Source organism: Merops nubicus, unplaced genomic scaffold, assembly GCF_000691845.1.
Source record: "Merops nubicus isolate BGI_N331 unplaced genomic scaffold, ASM69184v1 scaffold19852, whole genome shotgun sequence".
Taxonomy (NCBI): Eukaryota; Metazoa; Chordata; class Aves; order Coraciiformes; family Meropidae; genus Merops; species Merops nubicus.
The window spans coordinates 1-20,212 of record NW_008595869.1 but is presented as its reverse complement, the minus strand read 5'-3'; the positions used below and the strand labels follow the sequence as shown (position 1 = coordinate 20,212).

At 39.2% G+C, this 20,212-nt stretch overlaps 1 protein-coding gene across 1 annotated transcript; it reads right to left on the bottom strand.

Moving 5' to 3' along the window:
• Positions 1–3,938: 3,938 nt before the first annotated feature.
• On the bottom strand, positions 3,939–17,994 carry PROS1 (protein S (alpha)). Its single transcript, XM_008936217.1, has 9 exons — positions 17,979–17,994; positions 16,732–16,853; positions 14,361–14,479; positions 12,108–12,297; positions 11,246–11,413; positions 9,992–10,160; positions 8,262–8,410; positions 7,244–7,457; positions 3,939–4,339 (listed from the first exon to the last, which is right to left on the bottom strand). Exons 1-9 carry the CDS (start codon positions 17,992–17,994, stop codon positions 4,194–4,196), a joined length of 1,293 nt encoding a protein of 430 aa, XP_008934465.1. The 3' UTR covers positions 3,939–4,193.
• Between the last annotated feature and the right edge of the window lie 2,218 nt (positions 17,995–20,212).

The following is a 20,212-nucleotide window of genomic DNA, read 5'->3' as shown; positions in this document are numbered from 1 at the left end:
GCCATGATGGATGATGTAAAATTTCAAAGTGACATCAAAAAGTGAGCTGTGGGGTTTTTGTTGGATTTTTTTGTTTGCTTTTGTTTTTTTTTTGAAAAAGGAGTTTATGCGTTTGGAAGGGCATAGAGTAGAAGAGAGAGGAAAGAAGGTGAAAACATCTGTTGGATCAAATTGGCATCTGGCTTTTGGCTTTAGTGGTGCTTAGCTAGACCGGGTAGGAGCTGGTGCACCAAGGTGGATTGGGTTTCTGCTGCTTCTGTAATCAAAAGATACAAAGCACCATGCTACTTTGAAAATCTGCTGCCACGGATTGCTGCATAGGATGTTTTTATGTTAATTTGTGTATAGAAAAGTTAATCATGCCAACAGTATGAAAGCTTCATTGCATGTCTGAGTTTTCCTAAAATGTACGTAAGTGCTGGGGGCAGGATGCAGGATGTGTTTTTTGCTTTGCATGTTGTTGTGTTTCCCACGGTGAGGATGGGGAAATCTGTGGCTCTGCTAATGTAGGTTGCATGATACTGGTTTCTTGTTACTTGTGTTTTTTCCACATTCCCAATTTGCTGAGATGCAACAAATTCCTTAAAATAAATCCTCAAGTTTTTTTTAATGCCACATATTTAAGTACTGAATTACTTACAGCTGTGTTGATTTGCAACCACTTGATTGATTCAAGTACATAAAAGCAACATCCTAGTTCCCTTAGAACCAGCTTATGATTGAGCTGCTTATTCACAAAATCCTACTGAAAGGCAGCTACCCTTAGAGCAAAAGGACGTGCCCAGTGTAATAGTGGAGATGCAGTCACTTTGTGGATAGGAAGCATTTGTCTAAAAATGTGAACAGTAAACCCTGTTACTGTGAAAGTTTCACAGGCAGTTTAAGTTTTTCATAGATGTTCCTTTTGATTTCCAAAGACAGTACAACAGTGTTTCTGTCTTGGTGGTATTTTTGCACCAACACATCAGGTAGTAAGCTAACTAAAATGACAGGAATCAAAGTCACTTAGCTTTGAACTGCTGCAGCAGGACTGTGGTCAGAAAAAGAAGGTGGGACAAAACCAGAGTCCGAGTATCTCACTTGTTTGGATTTTTCTTTATTCACAAAGTAACACCTTACTTACCCCTGTGGCATTAGCTGATATGGTTTTCCTTTTATCTATTTTTTTTGGTACACAACTGTTCTTCCTGACAGAAAAACAAGAAATTGCTCACAAATTAGGGTGGTTATTTTGAAATAATGATGTTGCTGAGGTAACAAACTATTAAGCATGTACATAATGACTAATGATGAGCATGCAGTGATAAGCAGGACTAGAATGACTGAAAATGAGTTTGGCCTCTCTTTCTTCAAAGGTGACAGCTCTAGAGGTAATCTCAAGTACCAATAGCAAAGGTGCTTGCACTCAGTCTGGCAGGAGACACACAGGCGTTAAAGAACGTGAAGTAAGCTTGGATCAGGCATGTAACCAGGAAGCTGCTGTAGTATAAATGAGAACCAATTCCACGACTAGATTTCATTTTGAAGGAAACTAGGACATACTGATTAGGAACACTTGGAGCACAGGAGCTGAAAAAGCACAGAGCAGGTCCAGCTGTTCTGTAGAAACACTGAATGGCCCTTGATGAAAAGATTATGCCTAGAAATACAGTGGAATACATCTGATGAAAGAGAAAAGATAGGAATCAATAATTTTCATTGATTTCCCTTCTTCCACGTGGTTTTAAGCAAAGCTTAATTTCCTTAAGCAATATTAAACAATTAATAAACTTTATCTAGAGAATATGGATGTCTATTTGGATAGCATATTAATTTGAGCCAATTCTTTTCTCTGCTGAAGATTATCACAATCTCCTGCATAAGCCATTTGACCACTAGGACAAGTTTTTCACAGTGAAAATTAACAAAGATACGCAAATACAACTGAAAATGAAAAGAAACTTGCAAATACTGCTTTAATTCTTACAACAGGGAGGCACTTTTACATTAAAAAAAAAGTACAGAGGTTTCATTATAACTACAAAACCCTAAAATACTATTCCATGAAAACAAAAAAAAATGGTGCCTGTGAGAAAATGAAGGGTTTTTTTTTTCTTTCATTTAATCTCTATACCGTTTATTACACTTAAACTAAGCCTAAAGAAAAAAAAAAAAAAAACACACACAAAAAAAAAATCAAAATATCCAACATGTCTCTTCTTTTTGTATAGGCCAACATAAGCCTTTAGAGTATTGCTGAGGCTTTACCTTGTGCTCCTCATCTCATCATTTCTGTGTTTGTTGTACACGGTAGGGACTGACCCAAGGGCTTTCCAGAATTCAGTGGGTGCTGCTGAGATACTATAAATGATCACGTGTATTTGATATCGAAAGTCCAAAGCCATCTCTGCCTTGCATACAAAACCAGCTTATTTCAGTCAAGTTATACTTCATCTTAGGCCCAAATAAAGAACGTGTGTGTGTGGGTGGGAGAGATGCTCTCCTGCAGTTATTCACCCCTACCCCACACCCTCCATTAGGTCTGGAAAAATCAAAGCTTTTTTTAATGCCATGCTAGGGAAGATAACCAGTAGTGAACTGGCAGCCAGCCCCAGGGCGTCAGCCGTGCAGTGCCGGGCAGATCTGGGGACTGCTGAGGCTGGCTGGGGTGAGAGCCAGAACAAACCCCCTGCTACGGTACAGGGGTGGGACGTGGTGCTAACCATCGCCTCAGACAGGGCAATAATGTTGACAGATGGGCTCAGGGCCTGCAATACCGACGTACTGATGTTAGCACTCAGCAATGAAAGAAACCTCTCTAATGTCACCGGGAGTGTCTCTGGAGAAATGCAATCCTCAGAATGAATACGGTCACAATCCATCCTTCTGTACATACATTTCCCCTTCAGTGTCTCTAGCGAAGGAAGCAAACCTCAGGTCAAGAATCCTGGCAGACAAATGTCTCTCTGGTTGATGGATGAAGGTATAAATTCACCACTTACAGCAATTCTCTCGCTATTTATTTCATTTGGGGTTAAAAAAACCACTAGGTGAGCTGCACGGGGAGGCTTCTGATCATGAGAAAATGAGGTTGGAAGGGGAAAGAACACTCAAAGCATGTTAAAAAAATATTAAATATTAGAAATGCTTGAAATGAGCACACCTGAGGAAAACAATACTCTTCTAATTACCCGTTCCATTAAAGTTGGCTGAGCAAAATATGGCTTTACATTCTGATGTTACTAACAAAACTTAGGCTTTCGAGTACATCAGAAACAAAATTGCAACAGGGCTCACAAATAAATCTCTTCTGGGGCTCTGGGAATGGAAGGTCAACCTAAATAAAGAGAATATGATGGACCATTAGAGATTGCTCATATTGAGGAATTAAGGATTTGTCACGAATGGGAGTAATGTTTGCTGCCGTTCTCTGCTTTACTTGGCAAATTCTAGTTTGATGTCCTGTGATGAAGATCAGAACTCCCTTTTCAAGCCATCTCCTCCATTTCCCAAAATTGCCAAGGGTGTATTTTAACCCACTTTGAAGGTAACTTACCTTACCTGATCCAGAAAGCTGTTAAATGTCTAAAGCTTGGTTCCTATGATAGAAGAATTAAAGCTGGTACAGTGTGATGAGCTATTTTCAAAAATTGAGCTACTTATCTCAGTTTTGAAGTCGCTTTACCAATACTGACACAACTTGTAAACATATCCACAGAAAGCTTGGGCTCTGGATTCTGGGGTATTTTTTTCCTTTACTAAAAGCACGTTACAAAAACCTGTAAAGATTTTTTTTGTTATGCTTGGAAAAATATAATGAGATGTATTTTGTTTAGATTCAAATATATTACCAAAATTTGCAACTTGTAACTTGAAAAATAAGCAGTTAAATTGATTCTAAACAGACCTTCCTGAACTTTCTCTCCAAGCTAAATACATCAAGGACATATTATGAACATGGAGGATAAATCTAGCTTTAAGATTTATCCTTGATATGAATAAAATAACATTTTACAGAACTTTGATCTTGATTGTCCCTTTACAGTTGAAGAGAGGGCATTTTTTTTCCACCATTCTATTGATAAGGGAGGAAAAACATGCTGTTGATTATTTTCCTGGCACATTTGAATAAAATAATACAGGCTTCATTATGACAACAGACTAATTGCACAAACTCTATCTGAAAGAAAAATGTTAAATTAAGAATTGAATGGCTACTGCATAATCAGTGGGCACGAGTGAGATCTAATGTCATTGTGTTTAGAAATGGCTTCATCCAGATCCAGCTGTCTGTTGTTGACCTTCACCTCCATGCAGCCATTATAAAACGCTGTTACTAATGTAGCACCCACAGGAACATCTGCACAGAAACACATTCAATTTGTTAGGCCGAGGCATGCAAATTCTTATGCATTTTTCAGATTAGCAAAAACACAGGCAATACTTCATTCCCCATCCATTAGTCAGTCACAGGAGAAAAGAGCAATTTGGCAGTAAACACTCAAGTTCTCCTGCCTTTTCTTTAAGATTGAGATAAGGTCAGGAACATTTGAAGTGTGCGTTAGAAGTGTGTTCCCATTCAGAAACCTAACCACCTGAATGTTTTTCATAGTAGCACTTCCTGTGAAATTCACAACAGTGAACCAACAGTTTGTTTCCTGGAGCCCACTGTTCTTGTCCTGACCTACAAACAGATGTTTCTGGGTTTAGAGGTCACAGAAAGAACCATCTTGCTTTTGCCAGAAACTTACTCTGGATTGAAATCTGCAAGTTCTTAGACAGGGGACACCTGGGAACTCCACATATTTTACTGCTTCCTTACTGCTGCTTTGAAGTGAATTCTCTGTAAAGAACTCACTTGATCTGTTGCTCATTCTGGTATTGTTTGGGTTATGGCAACATCAGATCATGGATGTGCTTCCAGAAAACATGTTAAGCACAAAATGAAGCAGGCATTGCTCTGAGGTCTCAGGGTACAACCAGATTATTACAAGGTAGACATAAGCTGACCCAAGTACCTTCAGCAACTAGAATGAGGATCCCTAGAAGCTGATTGCATGAGCATCTTTTTTTTTTTTTTATGTCAAACGTCCTATCCCTCGTAGAAGACAGATTTGTCTGGGGAACAAGAAATGTTACCTCCTTGTGCTTTGCTGTAAGCTGAGGTACTGCACAAACAGTCCTGTAGAATCGAGTGTCCTTATGCTCTTTTTACTCCATTGATGATAACACTGCTGTCATAGAACTGTGCAAGTCTCATCTAGTCTGAACTGACTGTGCTGACAAAGAAGCACGCTCCCAACACTGTTGCTAGTCTGAAGAAATGTGTATCAAAAGTGGGGACCTCCACTCTTTATGAAATACAGTTTTTTTTGTTAGGTGCCTTTAACTGCATAGTTCTGCATACTGTAGCTCAGTGCAGGGATCCTTACCTACCTTTCCATACTGCCCAGTAACCCCAGAGGTGTTTCAGGGGTGTGCTAGAGTGAGTAAATGCGTCGCTGTTGCCAAACTGGCTGTACAGGGAGATGTAAAGTAGTTTTCCTGTATTACTTTTTCTTTCTCTGGTAGCAGAGGCTGTTGTGGAAGAGGCTCCTTTGGGTAACATGGGTTTCTTGTTGCTTTATTGAGACCTCTAAGCAGAAATTCTTTATGCATACAGATTTTTATTTTTTTTTTAATTTGCATGTTGAAGATACCTTTTAAAACTGAGAGATGACTTAAGGAGTAGCAAGTAACTAATCTTTTCTATTTGGGATGTGTGACTGAAGCCAAGGTCTTTGCTCATAAGCTGTCATTTACTCTATGGCTGGCAATGTACTAGAAAGAATCATTTACATATCACAAAGGTGAAGAGGTCTAAAAATTATCAGAATCTAAGTTACTATGACTCAGTTAAACTGCTGACTCCCCTCTACTAAGTAAATACTAACTTCACTTCTTTTAAAAGTGACCAGGTATTAAAAAAAACACTGATGCTTAGCTGTTGTGGTATGTGACAGCACTGCACCATTAGTGCATTCTTATTCTACACATTCAATATAAATTGAACTCACCTTGTTATGTGGTTTCCAAAATATTGCATATCCGTTGAAAACAGAATTGGAGAAGAAAACATCATCATTAGCTGCCTAAATCTTGTTATGTCCTTGATTACCTGTCTATGAAGACTTGTAGAGAACAATTCCAACATATGGGCCTGGATACTGAGGCAACCACCATTTCAGACAGAGGTTGTGGTACTTGTGGTGCTGCCCTAAATGCCTTCCTTCTATTCTGACAAGCAAGTCTAGAGGGTAGAACCATAACTCCATTTTCCTCTGTCTATGCGACCTTGGAAGAAATACCTAAAGAGATCATCTCCAATGGATACACTGTTCCTCCCCTCTTTCTACTGCTGTGCCCCCTGGTCCCCTGCAGAAGCTATACCTGGGGCAGTGCTGTGACACTGCAGCCTACCTGTACCATGGATGCCAGTTCAACAGTGGGTTGGTCAAAATCCTCTAGTTTCCTTAGGGATTGTGACTTATTGTCCCTAAAAGTAACTTCAGCAGATTATACAGAAAAGCTCTGCTAGCAGTAACACTGTAATTGTGGTGTCCTCCCTGCACTAATTTTCAGGTTTGAGTATCTAGGTTTTTAAACTGCCTCATCTGTGTGGCGGTACTCTTATTTCATGATTCACCCTGAAGTCAAACCATTTTATAGAAAAGCATGTGTACACTTTATGTACAAAATAATGCTTGTACTTGTCTTAAGACTGGAGGTACACTTTTGGCTTGCCTTAAACAAAATATTTGCCATTTTAACACATTTTCTATAGCAAAGATTGCCAGTCATCTGTTGCTCAGAGTTTAATTGCTGAAATCATAATCCTGATTTCTCCTTTTGCACTTCTGGCACTTTACTTACAAGTGCCTGGTTTTCTTGCATGCTTGATGCAGTTCCTACATTGTGCCAGCTGGTGGCATTTCAGAAATACACAATGCTCACTCCTCAGCTCAAAAATCAGGATGTTTTCCAAATTCAAATCTCTAGAGACACACTCATGCCTTTTCATGGGTCTAATAATGCTACTGTTGAAAATCAGGCTCTCTCAAAGAGCTGAATAAACTGGATGAAATAAGAAGCACTTGAGGAAAAAAAAAAAGCTGTTTTGTTTTTGGGTTTTTTTTCAGTTGTAGTTTTTTTTCTAGCTTGGGTAAAACTGAATATAATCCAGCTTGTACAAACAATAAAATGGATGAAAATAAATAGAATTCACCTGGCAGGCCGCCCAAATAGGTAACAACGTTTGCCATCATAGCTTGATGCAGGATAGACAGTTGCTCTGAATTGCTTCTGTCTGTGTGGGAATCAACAGAGAGTTCAAGCTGCTGTTTGGTTACCAGAAGTCCAACCAGCACTTTCCTGGGTGTACACAACTTCTTTGATTCCAGATGTGCAACAGTGGAGTTTCCAATGGTCACAATGATTTTCTAAATGGAAGAATTGTAGGTCACAAAAGAAGTCACATACAACTTTAATGCATATTATGCTTAATTCTGATGCACTTTACACTTAAAAGTAGAAGAAATTGATATGTTAGAGCCACATTTTGAAAACTGGTACCTTAAATTGGAAAAGTTATCAAAGTTGATGTATGATCATCACCTTTGGTGATGAATACTATTCATTTATATGCTTAAATTTATAAGTGAGACTGTTCACTGTAAACAAAAAAATCTTTGGCTATGGTTCTGAGGTGAAATCCTGTTTCTCTTAGAGGCAAAAGGAGTACTGCTACAGTTTCAAAGAACCAAGCATTTGCTACAGGTTCTTACTTTGGACAAAAGCCTGGATTAGCTATGGTGTGTTACCTGAGATGCCTGACCTAAACAGATGTAAATGGAAACCTATGGACAAAACCATCTGCTTATAGACTGAAACTAGCATGATGCAATTACTATATCATCATCATTCTACTTGTGTTATATTCCCCTTTCTTCTTGGTGTGTTTGGAAGGAAAGGATAAAGACAACGTGATGTAATGGATACTACCTGACATAAGTGGTTTTGCCACTGCTATTGCAATCATTAATAGTAATATATTTTCTGCATGTCACTCTGATCTAAGTGCTTTTCAAAATATTAATTCAGCCTACCAGCTCCACTGCAACTAAGTGTGAATAGCTTTTTTTTTTTAGTTTAATTTTTCACAAATGGTATAGTAAGTAAAGTGAGACAAAACTAAGAGATGTGACTTGTATGCATATCAGCTGCTATGACAATTGTGAGGTCACCTGTGAGTCAGAGGAGTTAGAGTCCACTATGGACAAAGCAAGAGGCACTGTTTCATTAGAAACCAAGGCAAACATAACACCAGTGTCTGTGGATGGGCGAATAGTCATAGTCACGTTTATTAGCCAGTCTTCAGGACTGTCAAGATTATCTGTTTTAAAAAGAATAATTGAAATTAATAAATCAATCTGTTAATGAAAAATTAATATGTTGTTAAAAATTAATATTTCATCTGCTCCCAACTCTGGAAAAAATTAGTACTAATCTAATTAAAAGAAAAGATTAAAAGAAAAAATCTAACTAAAAGGAAAACTTCTAGTTTTGCATCTTCCCTAACCTGTGCTTATTGGGCTTTTTTTAATTTGCTACCTTCTCCATTCTAATGTGGAGCAGGTACTACATTTATTAGAGGTCAGTTCCAAATTAAACCCAAAACCCCAATTTATTCATAAATTGCTGCTACTGAGCAGGAGATGGGCATTTCTCATAAACTTTTACATTCCAAAGCAGTTCCACTATTAGAATGGGAATATGCAGGTGTATGAATTAAATATGCAGATGAGACACATATCATTTCATATGATGTATTCATAGTGAAGCTAATATAAAAATAACTATTTAAAGAGGTAGTTGTCATCCCTTGTCTCTTTTCTTCCAGTGCCTCTTCCCCACCTCCCCACATCCCAGTCAAATCTTGTAGTTTCTTGAGGAAGCAGAAATCCTAAAATATGAGGTGAGATTATATTCCTACATAAAGCCTAATGAGCAGTGAGACAGTGGGCTGTAAAAGCTCAGGGAAAGGCAGCAGGAGGTGAGGGCAGCCTCTCAGATTTGGGGTGTGGAGTGTGTGGATAGAAAGGAGAGGGGGTGAAATCCTGGTGGCAGCAGCCCCAAACACAGAGGTAAGGAGGAATGATGGCAGCATGGTGTTAGCAAATGAATAGAAGGGAAGTTGTAGAAACTTCAGGGGCATAGGAGCTTCTAGTAGAACAGGGTTGGAAGTATAGCATATAAAAAGCTGGAGAAATCTTCTGAAGTGGGCTAGGGAACTTAAAGAAAAGGCCTGGGAAAGAATTGCAAATCCTGGGGTGAAAAGGATTGGGGTCAGGGCAGGGGTAAAGGGGAGCATAGCATTTGGGATACAGAGGGGTATAATGACAAAAGGATTTGGGATGATGCTCAAGAGATGTTTAATTTTGGGCACTCAGATGTGCACAAGGAGATTCTAGATTGGAAAGTTTGAAATTGGGGCAGGAGGTCAGGCAAGAAAGTTCTGGGTTCAGGAAGGATTAAGAGATACACCTAAAACCTCTAGACAGAACGTTTTGTTTAGAAGCAGAATTGCATACACAAAACTGTCAGTGATCTTCTTATTTATCCCAAATCCTCTTTTTCTGTCAGTAATATAACAGCTTTCCCCACTGATGAGCAGGGGACAGAATTAGATCTTTGGGCAGTGAATGTGTTCAACAGTGCTCATCCTTTGCAAATGAAGAATTCACTTCCTAATATAAAGCACTTCAGATGCTAAATGGGTAACACCAATGGGATCAGAATTCTCATGCCAGCAAATTTCTGATAGAAGTTATGGGAGTTGTTGCTGGATGCAGGGGTGTACAGCTTAGTTTGAGTGGTTCTTTCTTTTTCCTTTTTTCATTTTTTTTTTTTTACCAATTCATCAGTTCCATCACGTGTCCAACAAAAATAGAGGAACAGACAGAAAAATACTTACTATAGTTTATCTGAAATGTTGCCACACCAGTGCCAGGGTAGAAGGATCCTCTCCCCACTGATACTAAACAGTGTTTGCTTTGTTTTTCTTGAATAACTTCTTTCACACCTGAGTGACCCTGATTCATCAGATTCCAGGCACGAATGCACCCATCTAGACGAGGATTAATCTGCAGAAGAATTATAGCACTAGGTGTTGTTTTAAAACAACTTTAAACGCAAAATGTTAATAACAAGGCATTACTTTACATATTGACCTATTTCTGGGTAGCAAATAATAGCCTTATCAATGCTGTGGGATACAGCATGGATGTTGGAAGAAAACAAATGGCATGCATTTAGTACCTCAGCCATCAGAAAGTATTTCTGATTTAAATAACATTTCCCATTTTGATGCTAGTGATCTGTACAAAACAGATTGCTTCAATCTGTAAAGCTCATGTTGTCCTTCTGTTTGGGTCCTGAGAGCTTTTCTGTAGCTGAAAGACAATGATCACTAACACTGTTCCTTGCCAAGGTTTCATCTTCTCCTTGTACCAAAGCATAAAGAAACTTATGGAATTACTTTCTAGTGGGTAAGGGCATGTTGTTCTGTTCATCGTATTTTTCCCTCTGTTTTGCTTTTGAGAAAAAATTGATTTTATTAAAAAAAAAACAAAACAACAAAAAAAACCCAAAACCTGCAGCCTCTACTGTAGAGTTATTTTTAGGTTTAAGTTGCAAATTAGCTTGAGGGCTCCTGGATTGCGAAGCAGACAGTCACAAGAACTGGTGATGGTACCCATCCCCAGCAAAAGACAGAGCTGCTGAGGATTGAAGACTGAGAGAATCATGGGCCTTGTTTAGCTTGGGCTATTATAAAACCTAGCAAAAATGAAAGCTCATTGTCCTGATTGCACAGTGAGTTCTGTACCTGTTCAGAGCCAAGCAAAAGCTAGCATCAGAAACATGACTCATTCTGAAACCCTCTTGCAGCAGAAGTGGGGGTGATTTAGGGCATCTTAAAGCTATAGTAGGAAACAGGTTACAGAATTCTGAAAGATTAGGCTGTAAGTGCTGTGTGTTTACAACTGAAACGTAACTGAAGACAGACTACAAAGCTTTTTGCATATTTATTTGCAAAACAGTGGTTTAATAACCTGATTTTCGTTCTCTAAATGGATTCTGTGCCACTCTTCCTTCCTCTGTGACTATTCAGTAAACAATATAAAACAAATAACAGAACACTATTAATCAACATTATTATTTTAGTTACCTGTTTGACAAGAGCATTGCCCACTTTGCGAGGTAATCCTGCAATGTACACTTTGGTCTCCAAGAAACCCTGTGATTGTTTAAAAAGGGTTCCTGGGCTGTTAATACTCATCACAGCTTCTTTAGCTATTTTTACACTGATGCTGTGTTCGAGCTCTTCAACCGATATCTGGAATTAATACAAATAGTTACATAAATACATGTTTGTGTGTTTATATAAAATACTAATTGCTTATACCTGTATGAAGCATTACTAATGTTTCTTGAACCACCTGACTTATAGAATAGTTTTAATGCAGTCAATATCTACAGTATGTTTCAACTCGAATCATGACAACTCTCCATATCCATGGACATAGGAGGATGATCTTCCACTCCATCCCTATCCTACCCCTGGGAAAATCCACGCAGCTGATCTGTTTGCTTTATGCACTTAAAAACAGAACTGCTGTTAACAACTTGGTGTCATTTATAGATGCTGTAAGTGAGCAAGGCTTTCCATCTTAGGTATGCAAACTTGAACCACAAGACATATTTCTGGTCTAGTGAATGTAAAAGTTGCTCTCTGGACAAAGTATCCATGCAGTCACACTTTTTAATATTCTCTTGCTTCCTTTTTCATGATTACTAAGAATAATTACAAGGTTGACAGTTAGTAGTAATTACATCTTTCTCAACAGCAAACAGGTGCCATGACGTAAGGCATTCTTGTGCATTTCTTGGTTGATTTTAAAACCTGAGATTTCAGGACATCATTTTAAGCCTTTTTAACAGTTCCTTAGTTTCTCCCTACTTTACTTAAGACAGAATATTACCATAGCAGATATTAAAGGAAGGAAAGGGGAGAAGAAAACCCAGCTTACTATATGCCACAGTCCATCATTAATGGCTTTGCCTCCACTGGTGACTTTTGTTCCAAATTCATTCTTGAATTGAATTTCAATCTTCCCACCACGAAGAGCAAGCAAGATCCATGCAGAGTTGTCAAGGGATTCTGCATATAATATAACTCCCTCTGCATCATATGTCCGGAAATCAAATTCTGCTGTAAATCTGAGTTGTGAAGAAGGAATGTTAATTAAGAAGACAGAAATCATGAAATGCTGTATAGCCTAGGATAACTCATGAATGGGGGAGAGGAAAGGTCATAGATATTAACCTTTTGGTACCTCTGTATCTGAGCAGTTGTGATATTTGCACACAAATAGTCAAAAGCGGAATCTAATGTAAGCCTTATTCATCTGAATCCAGTGAAAAGTTTTGAGATTAATACCCCGAGCTGGGATTTGAAAGAGCCTTGGTTTACTTACCAAATCTTCTATGAGCTCTACATATGCAGGATATCACACCCCTTTGAGTAAGATGGATACAATATTCCTATTGCATTTTGTGGAGATGTGATATGGAAAAAATACATGATCTATGATGTGCTTCAGTACAACTGCGTTGCCAAGTGTTGTTCTGCAACTTTTATAACCTAGGAATTTGCTTTGGTTACTGCTGCCTTTTATATGTCATTCTCTAATTCAAAAGTTTGTTGTCTGGATCTTGGCAGTCTGTTGAACATGTGTATGTAGCAAAGTTATGGTTTACATTATAGTACCTATTCAGTGGAAGAGAGTTTTTCAGCTCTTTTCAGCATAGTGAAAAACAGTCCCTGTCTCCTGAAATTTTTGAACTAGGTAAAATAGATTAAAGATGAAAGGAGAAAACAAAGCTTTTTAAGTTAGGATTTGCTGAAGACAACAATAGAAACAAGTAAGGGAGATGTAATTAAGAACCTGGGTCACTTTCACTGTCAGTCTTGTTCTTTGTCCACTAGATGTCATTGTCTCATGCAGACCCACAGAAAAATCATTCTGTGTTTACACAGAGGCTATTAAGAGAAGTTCAGACATTTATCATCTTAGAAAGGTCTTTCAGGAGAGCACTAACACCTGGTCATCATAGTGACAGAGGAAAAATTCTCAATATTTATGTCCTTCTGCAAGGTTCTGAGGCTCTGGGGATCAACAGCTCAACAGCTGCTGCTGCTGTTACCTTCCAATTGTTTGGTCAGTAAGTCAAGGAACACTGTAATTTCAGCTGCTGCAGTGAAGTCCAAGAGTAATAAAGGGGTCACTAGCATTTAGCAATTGTTCTGACAGCTGTAAAGGAAGTCATACAGATGGTGCTTTAGACAAGGTACTGTGCTGTTGGTGTCCTTGGAACACCCTGTGAAAGGAAGCGCAGGGCAGAGAAGCACTGGCCTAGTTTTGTTTCTCAGGAGTGTGTGTGTAGAATGTTACAACTTCTACCCAAAATGCAAATGAAGTACCAGCAGCATGCAAACAGAAGCCAATCCCAGACAGAACTGGAAGCTGTATAGTATTTTTTTTAACTAGAACACCTGAAACTTATGTTGAGAATTCTAAATGCCTTCTTGTACCTGTATCACTGCCTCCCATGTTCCTCAGGCCCTGCTCGCTCTTTCTGAGGAAAGGTAAGCTTCTGTCCTGAGGAAGCACCGACCCTTTTACTCTCTTGTCCACAAACCAATGGGCCTGTTACACTTACTGACCTCAATCCTCTTCTTTGTCCATTCAAGTCTATATCTCTTGGAACTCCTTCTCCCAGCCCATCCAGCTGTCCCTGCGCCAGCACTGGTAACCGGGACTGTAATGGCTGGAAGACTCCAGCCCTGTAATTCATGGATGGGATGACACTGGAATGCCAGTGGTGGAAGTCTTGCCCCAGCTGTGTGCTGCGTCCTGGCTGGGACAGAACAGCTGCTGCCTCCTGCATGCTTCTGAGGTATCTGGAGGAAGCTTTTGGTTTTGCTGTGCAAGAGAGCTGCTGTCTATACAGATGAGGTGGTTCAAGGACGTGGTAAAACTGACAAGAGATTTTGTAAACTGACTCCAGACACATTACTCTTGCCTGTCCACTTTCAAGTGACTCCAGCTTCTTCTAAGTGCTACTATATGTAGGAACCTGAGTTAATTTTTTCTCCATATAAAGATATCTTAGCCACTGGGGAGACAGTGATACGGTAATTTAAGCATGTGTTGCACTCCTTCTAAACCCTCAGAAGGATTTAGTTTCAATTCATACTTTTATCAATAGCAAAAGCTCACCTCGTGACGTTTGGCAATTTAAACTTCAAGTACAGAACAGGAATTCCTATAAATTGCTCTGCCAGGTAAAGCAGTTCATAATTCTTTTCAAGGTTCAGTGGGATACACGCAGTAACAGACTGAAAATGGTAGAGAGTAAAAAAAGTTGTTAATGCACTGTGGTAATTCATGAAGCAACTTCTACTGTTGGCTATTAGCTTGTCTGGTTTTTAAAAGCAATGGATTACATTTGGTGGGTTCTTTTTCCTTTTTTTAAACTTGAATACCTGTGTACTGATGGAGTGTGTTTTTTGGTTTTGCTCGAAATGCCCTTTGTTTAAGCTGTTGAAAAACAGTTCTAGTGCATTGCAACTAGTATTTAATTATTGAGCATTTGAATCGAGCATTCAGATCTTCCATGAGGCACTTTACTTTCGCCAGGGACCTGTGACACCTACCTACTAAGGTCCTGCCAGGCTACATTATTCAATTTGTCTGGAATCTAAGCATGTTAGAAAGGAATGGAAAATATTGCTCTCTGGCTGTTTCTTGAATGTACTTGTCCTACTTGAGCTCTGGAAAGGAATGTTGACAAAATCAACACTACAATTTCTGCTGTAATAGCACTGAATTAATATTTTTGAGAACTGTTAGTAGGGATATGAAGTTCTTAAGAGTACATTCTCAGGAAAACTGTAAAAGAACTTCTAAGGATCTATGGTAACTTAAAGGCCTACAACAGTATGTAAAACTGGGACTAATCCTGATGCTCTACCCAAAGTCAACGTGAGTAATTACAGTTGGTCAACTGTAGTTGCAATGGGGGGGCGGGGGGAAATGGTGCTTTTTCTTTCAGGTATTTATCTACCTGAAGTTTTAAACAAAATAAGTTATTATTCCTGGATTTACATGTTTTTATGTGTGGTGTTAAGTTTAAATTAGTAAAATGTTCAGTAAACAAATGTCACATATCCGTTCTAAGGCACTGCTGAATCCCTTGACTTCTGAAACTGATGTTAAAATGAAAATAGTATCTACAGATTTGTTTTAAAAGTAAATCACTCAGATTTTGTGTACGTGTAGGGGAACTAGGCTCTGCATGTGGGGAAAGGTCGGAAGACTCTTCGAGAATGTGGCTTAGAGCATGTCTCAGAGCTTAAATTACTTTTTTTGATATAAAGTTATCCCTTAAACCAGCCCTTGCCTCTATCTTCTGTAAGATGGCAATAGAGTAGTCCTACAGAAGGGAACAATCAAGAGTAACTGTGAAGGGCTTTTCTGTTCTCAAGACATGCTGTACTTTGGTAGAAGCTAACAATGCAGTTCCCAGACTTTCTGCATTCACGGTGAAGCAGTTCCACTAAATGCACAGTTGTCCATCCTGAATTTTATGGCTGCTTCATCTTCTGTCTGCTAATGTCACTAGTCTTTAGACTGTATATATTTTCATCTGATTAAACTATCAGTTTTTTTTCCAATTAAAAAGCCTGAAACTAACTTCCAGATAGAGTTCATTACTTTTGAACAACAATATTGAAAATGTGTAATGAGGCTAGAGGATGATCTTATTTCGTGAATAAGCAAAATGAAATATAATGACTGTAAGTGTTCAGATATTAAATTACACAAAGTACAAACAAAATCTAATACATACATGCTAGAACTTGTCAGAACTTGTTCCTACAGTTTAAGCCAAATTTTGTTATGCTGTGTTAGAGGTGTGCTTTTGTTGGCAGTTATCTGAGTGCACTTACGTTCAGGCAGGCTGAAACTTGTCATGCTATCAAATTATACAGAGAACCACCCATAAGAAAGTCCTCAAACTGGTATTCTCCAGAGTTTCAAACTTTCTGCTACTAAGATGGGTAAACTTTCAAACTGAACAAGAATGGCCAATTTTGGCTGTGAGATGTTCTTCAACTGGCATGTACTACTAACTGCTTTTCCTTAGGCTATGGCAGATGAGAACTGTGGAAAGCAATCCAATTTTTTCAACCCAAACAGGCAAAGCACAGAGTGATTCTGAAAGAGAGAAAACTTTTGAGCAATCAAAGGAAAATCTGGAAACATACAGACAAATGGAATATTTTGGCTCTGAGTAAGCTAAACAGGAATGATTTCTTTGATAGGAAAAACCTGAAGCTTATTTTGGAAGCAGTAAGGAATAAAGATGACTGGGCAAGACAAGCTTCTCTTGGCACGATTCCTGCAAATGAGCCTTCACGAACTGAATGGCATCAAAACCCCTACTGGGTCTGCTTTGTGAGCCAAAGCAAAGCTCAGAGTCCCTGGCACCTTCTCTTGTCTTCCTTAATCTAACTTACCCCATCATTAAGAAATATCCGATTTTGTGATTTTTTTCTGCATGGAATTTTACATAGAGCAATTTTACCTCACAATTCTTCCTGTCCTTAGAGAGTTTGAACCCTTTCTTGCCATCACAATAGCAGCTATAACTTCCTGGAGAGTTTACACAGAGTTGAGCACAAACATTTTCAGCACATTCATCAATATCTAGGAGAAATGGAAGAAATGCAGAAAGACTTGTTCAGATTATTCATGGTACAGACTGAAAACTAACACAATAAATTAATGAAATAATGCATAAATGGGGTTCTTTGCCATAATATGTATCCAACAGGTGACTGCTGAGAAGTTATACTGAAGTTAATGCATTTCTCCTATGTAAAATTTACACCATAATTACCTGCTGGGTATATAAGACCTAGTAATCTGACAGAGGCTTTGTGTGCAGAGTTGGGGAAAATTTGCTCTGATTTGTGAGGCAGTAAGAAGCTAAGCTGTAAGGTGAATGAGTCAGTGAAAAAAGACCTCAGTAAATCACTGCTGTTTATGGCAGAAATGCCATTCTGGGTCAGATCTTTTCCTTTTCCTACAACATGTTGTGACAACTTAGAGGAGTATTGAGTATATATGGCAAGTATGTGGCGAAAGGAGGTGCTTTACTTGCATAAACCCAAAATAATCTCAGGGCAAAAGTAACTTCTAAAATAAGACACAATAATCTCATAAATAAGTCTCAGACAGCATTTATTTGTGGAGACCAACCTGACCGGAGTTGCAAATTAAGCAAAACCAATTAAAGGAATTTAATTTTCTATTTAGCAGTCTGTACCCAATAAATAATTCAGAAATGACAGGCTGTGTAGAAGGCCAATATAACTGTTACATACCTAACACAAAACGAAAATCTCTCCTTGAGAGGGGACTCTAATGAGAGAGATTTTAAAACTAATGGCCCTCCTAGTGGGAATAAACAATTTTGTAGTAATGCATGCACTGTCAGGTTTTTTAAGACTAAAATATTTTTTTTTCTATTGCTTGGGGAAGGAGGGAGAAAAAGAGGAGAAGGAAAAAAAATATCCCCAGATCTTATTGGAGAAACTGTTACTTTGTAGTGAGCATGCCTTATTTCCTTCCAAAACAGGTTACTATGTTTAACAGCTTGTGGACACTATTTTGATTTCTACCTCTGCTGCAGTTAATGATAGTGGGCAAGTTGCTTTACTGCCAAGTGGTAGTGGTTTCTACATTATTTAAATGGCCAGCAGTTCATAAATAGGTTGAGGAAAGTGGTCTCAGTGTTCCCTGTTACCAAAAATGTCTCCTTTGTCTTACCTTTGCCATAAGTCATCACTGTAAGGGGTCTGTGCTCAGGCTTACTCTCCCTTGTATGTGATCTTATGAGAAGCAAAAGCTGTGCTGTTCTGTATGGCAGCTAATACAGCTCAAACTCTAGTCACACACTTTGTTGGTTTTCCTGCTGACATTGCCATCTGATGTGCAGCTGTGTAAGCTACAGGATTCACACACAGTCTTCTGCCTCATCTCCCTCTCTACACTCTGATCATCAGCAGCCCTTTATGTAGGTTGGTCTATGAGATACCAACCTTCACGTTTTTTCTTTGTGTGAACTATTGAAGACTCTTCCAAGTCAATTCTATTAGCTCCAGGATCATTGCTTACCTCTGCTCTGACAAGCTGAGGACCATCTCCTGCTGTGTAGCAGGCTGATGGAATACAAATATCAAAGTTTTACTCTTTTTTGGAAAGAGTTTCAATACCATTTTGAGCTAGCTTTGCAAGCTTAAGAATGATTGCACTGCATGCTACAAGCAAGTTTCTTAATGGTAGTTCTGCATTGCTATCATGGTACTTCTATAAACTGCTCTGTACTTTGTTCCACTGCCAGTCCTGGGAGGGTTCTCTGAGAGCAGATGCACTTGGTTATAGATACATATGGACAGATCTCGAGCCTTTGACCAGTAAGCTTGCCTAGCATGTTTTCCTGTTATGGGGACAGGTTTGACAGATACTGGAAGACAGTTCCTAAAATACAAGTGGAGAGCTGATGACTTCAGTTTCTAACTGGTCTTAGGTTCATAGCTTCAGAAAAGATTATATAGGAGATTTTTCTGCATCTCTCTGCTCCCAGTGCTTCATCCATCCAAATTACCACCTAAGTAAAAGGAATTTTTTATATGGAAATACAATCCTGGATATTTCTTCAAGTTGATCTGACATTTTGCAGAGATCTTCTATGTGGCATCCTCATAATTTGAATTAGTTTTCAATAATGAGCATGTAAAACAAAACGTGGCTCTGTCTGAAATTACAGTCCCCACTACATTCTATGATTCAGAAGTGAATGTCTGCTAGTGTTAAGAATTTTATCTTTGCTCAGATTTGAAAAAAAAACCAACCCTTTTAAAAAGCGTTTATGTTGCAGTGCACCTTCTGGAGACAGAGGTTTCTGTTGCCTCTTTGTCCCCAAACATGGGCACACATCCAGAATTTTCCACCTTTCCCAGGTTGTGGTTGGCTTAGCCACCACAAGACCAATCCCCTAACACCCACTGGACCCCTTGTTGTGGTTTGAGGCTTGGAATGGGGGCGTGACCTTCCAGCAACTGGGAGGACCCCAGGTGGGGGTGAAACCATTGTATTCCCTCCCCTTCCCACACACACTCTGATAAGAGGCAGGGAGTGGTTTTTTGTTTCACTCCTGCCTTGGAGCTCAGAGAGGAAAGTTCTCCTTTCACTCCGTGGGACCCTGGAACCATTTCTGAGGGTTTTGTATATTTTATCTTTTGTATTATTCCCCTGATCTTTATATATATTATTTTCCTTACCCCCCTTTTTCATTTTCTGTTCCTTGTTGAACAATATACTTCATTTTTTTTAAAAGTGTCTCTCTCTCTCTCTCGAGGGGGTGGGGGAGAGGCGAGTACATAGTTCTGTTCCGTGTGGGTCCTGCCCTGAACCCCTTTTTACACGGAACCAGGACACCCCTGACCTGTCGGTAACCCATCCGTGTATCCTTACAGGACAACGCCTTTGTAAACCCACCTACCTACCTGTTAAAAATCCCTGGCCCCAAGGCCACATGCTCTTTCGCTTCTCCCCTGGGGTGGGTGCTGTTTCAGTGCCTGCCTCAGGTGTTTTTTGTTTGTTATTTTCATGTTATTAAAACATTTTATTTTGGAAGAAAGCGATCGTTGCCCATCCCTCCTTTACTCGCCACTGTCCTCCTCTTTGCTGACGACCACCCTGGAGGTACTACTGGGGTCCCGCTGGGGGTGTTTTCTTCCCGGGCAAAACCAGCGGGCTTAAAACCCTCTCCGAAATATATTTTTGCACAGTAATAAGTGGCGCTTCGAACACAGACTCTTATATTAAGAGGACATTTTGAAGATGGTTCAGTGTGCTCTCAGCTGAACCTAGGACTGACTGTCTGGCAAAAACTTCGTTTTCGTACAAGCTTAGTGCCGGGTTTTGGGTTTGTTAAAAACTTGGATTGGGTTGAAGGTCAGTGAAGCTTCGGAGGTGTGAGAACCAGAGAGAGGTGCTCC

What these genes read in the sequence shown, in the direction of transcription:
- PROS1 (XM_008936217.1), bottom strand. An exon ending in GCAATGCTCTTGTCAAACAG is followed by an intron (nt 10,161 to 11,245) that starts GTAACTAAAATA and finishes ATTCTTCTGCAG; the next exon opens with ATTAATCCTCGTCTAGATGG. An exon ending in CTATTTGGGCGGCCTGCCAG is followed by an intron (nt 4,340 to 7,243) that starts GTGAATTCTATT and finishes GTTTCTGTGCAG; the next exon opens with ATGTTCCTGTGGGTGCTACA.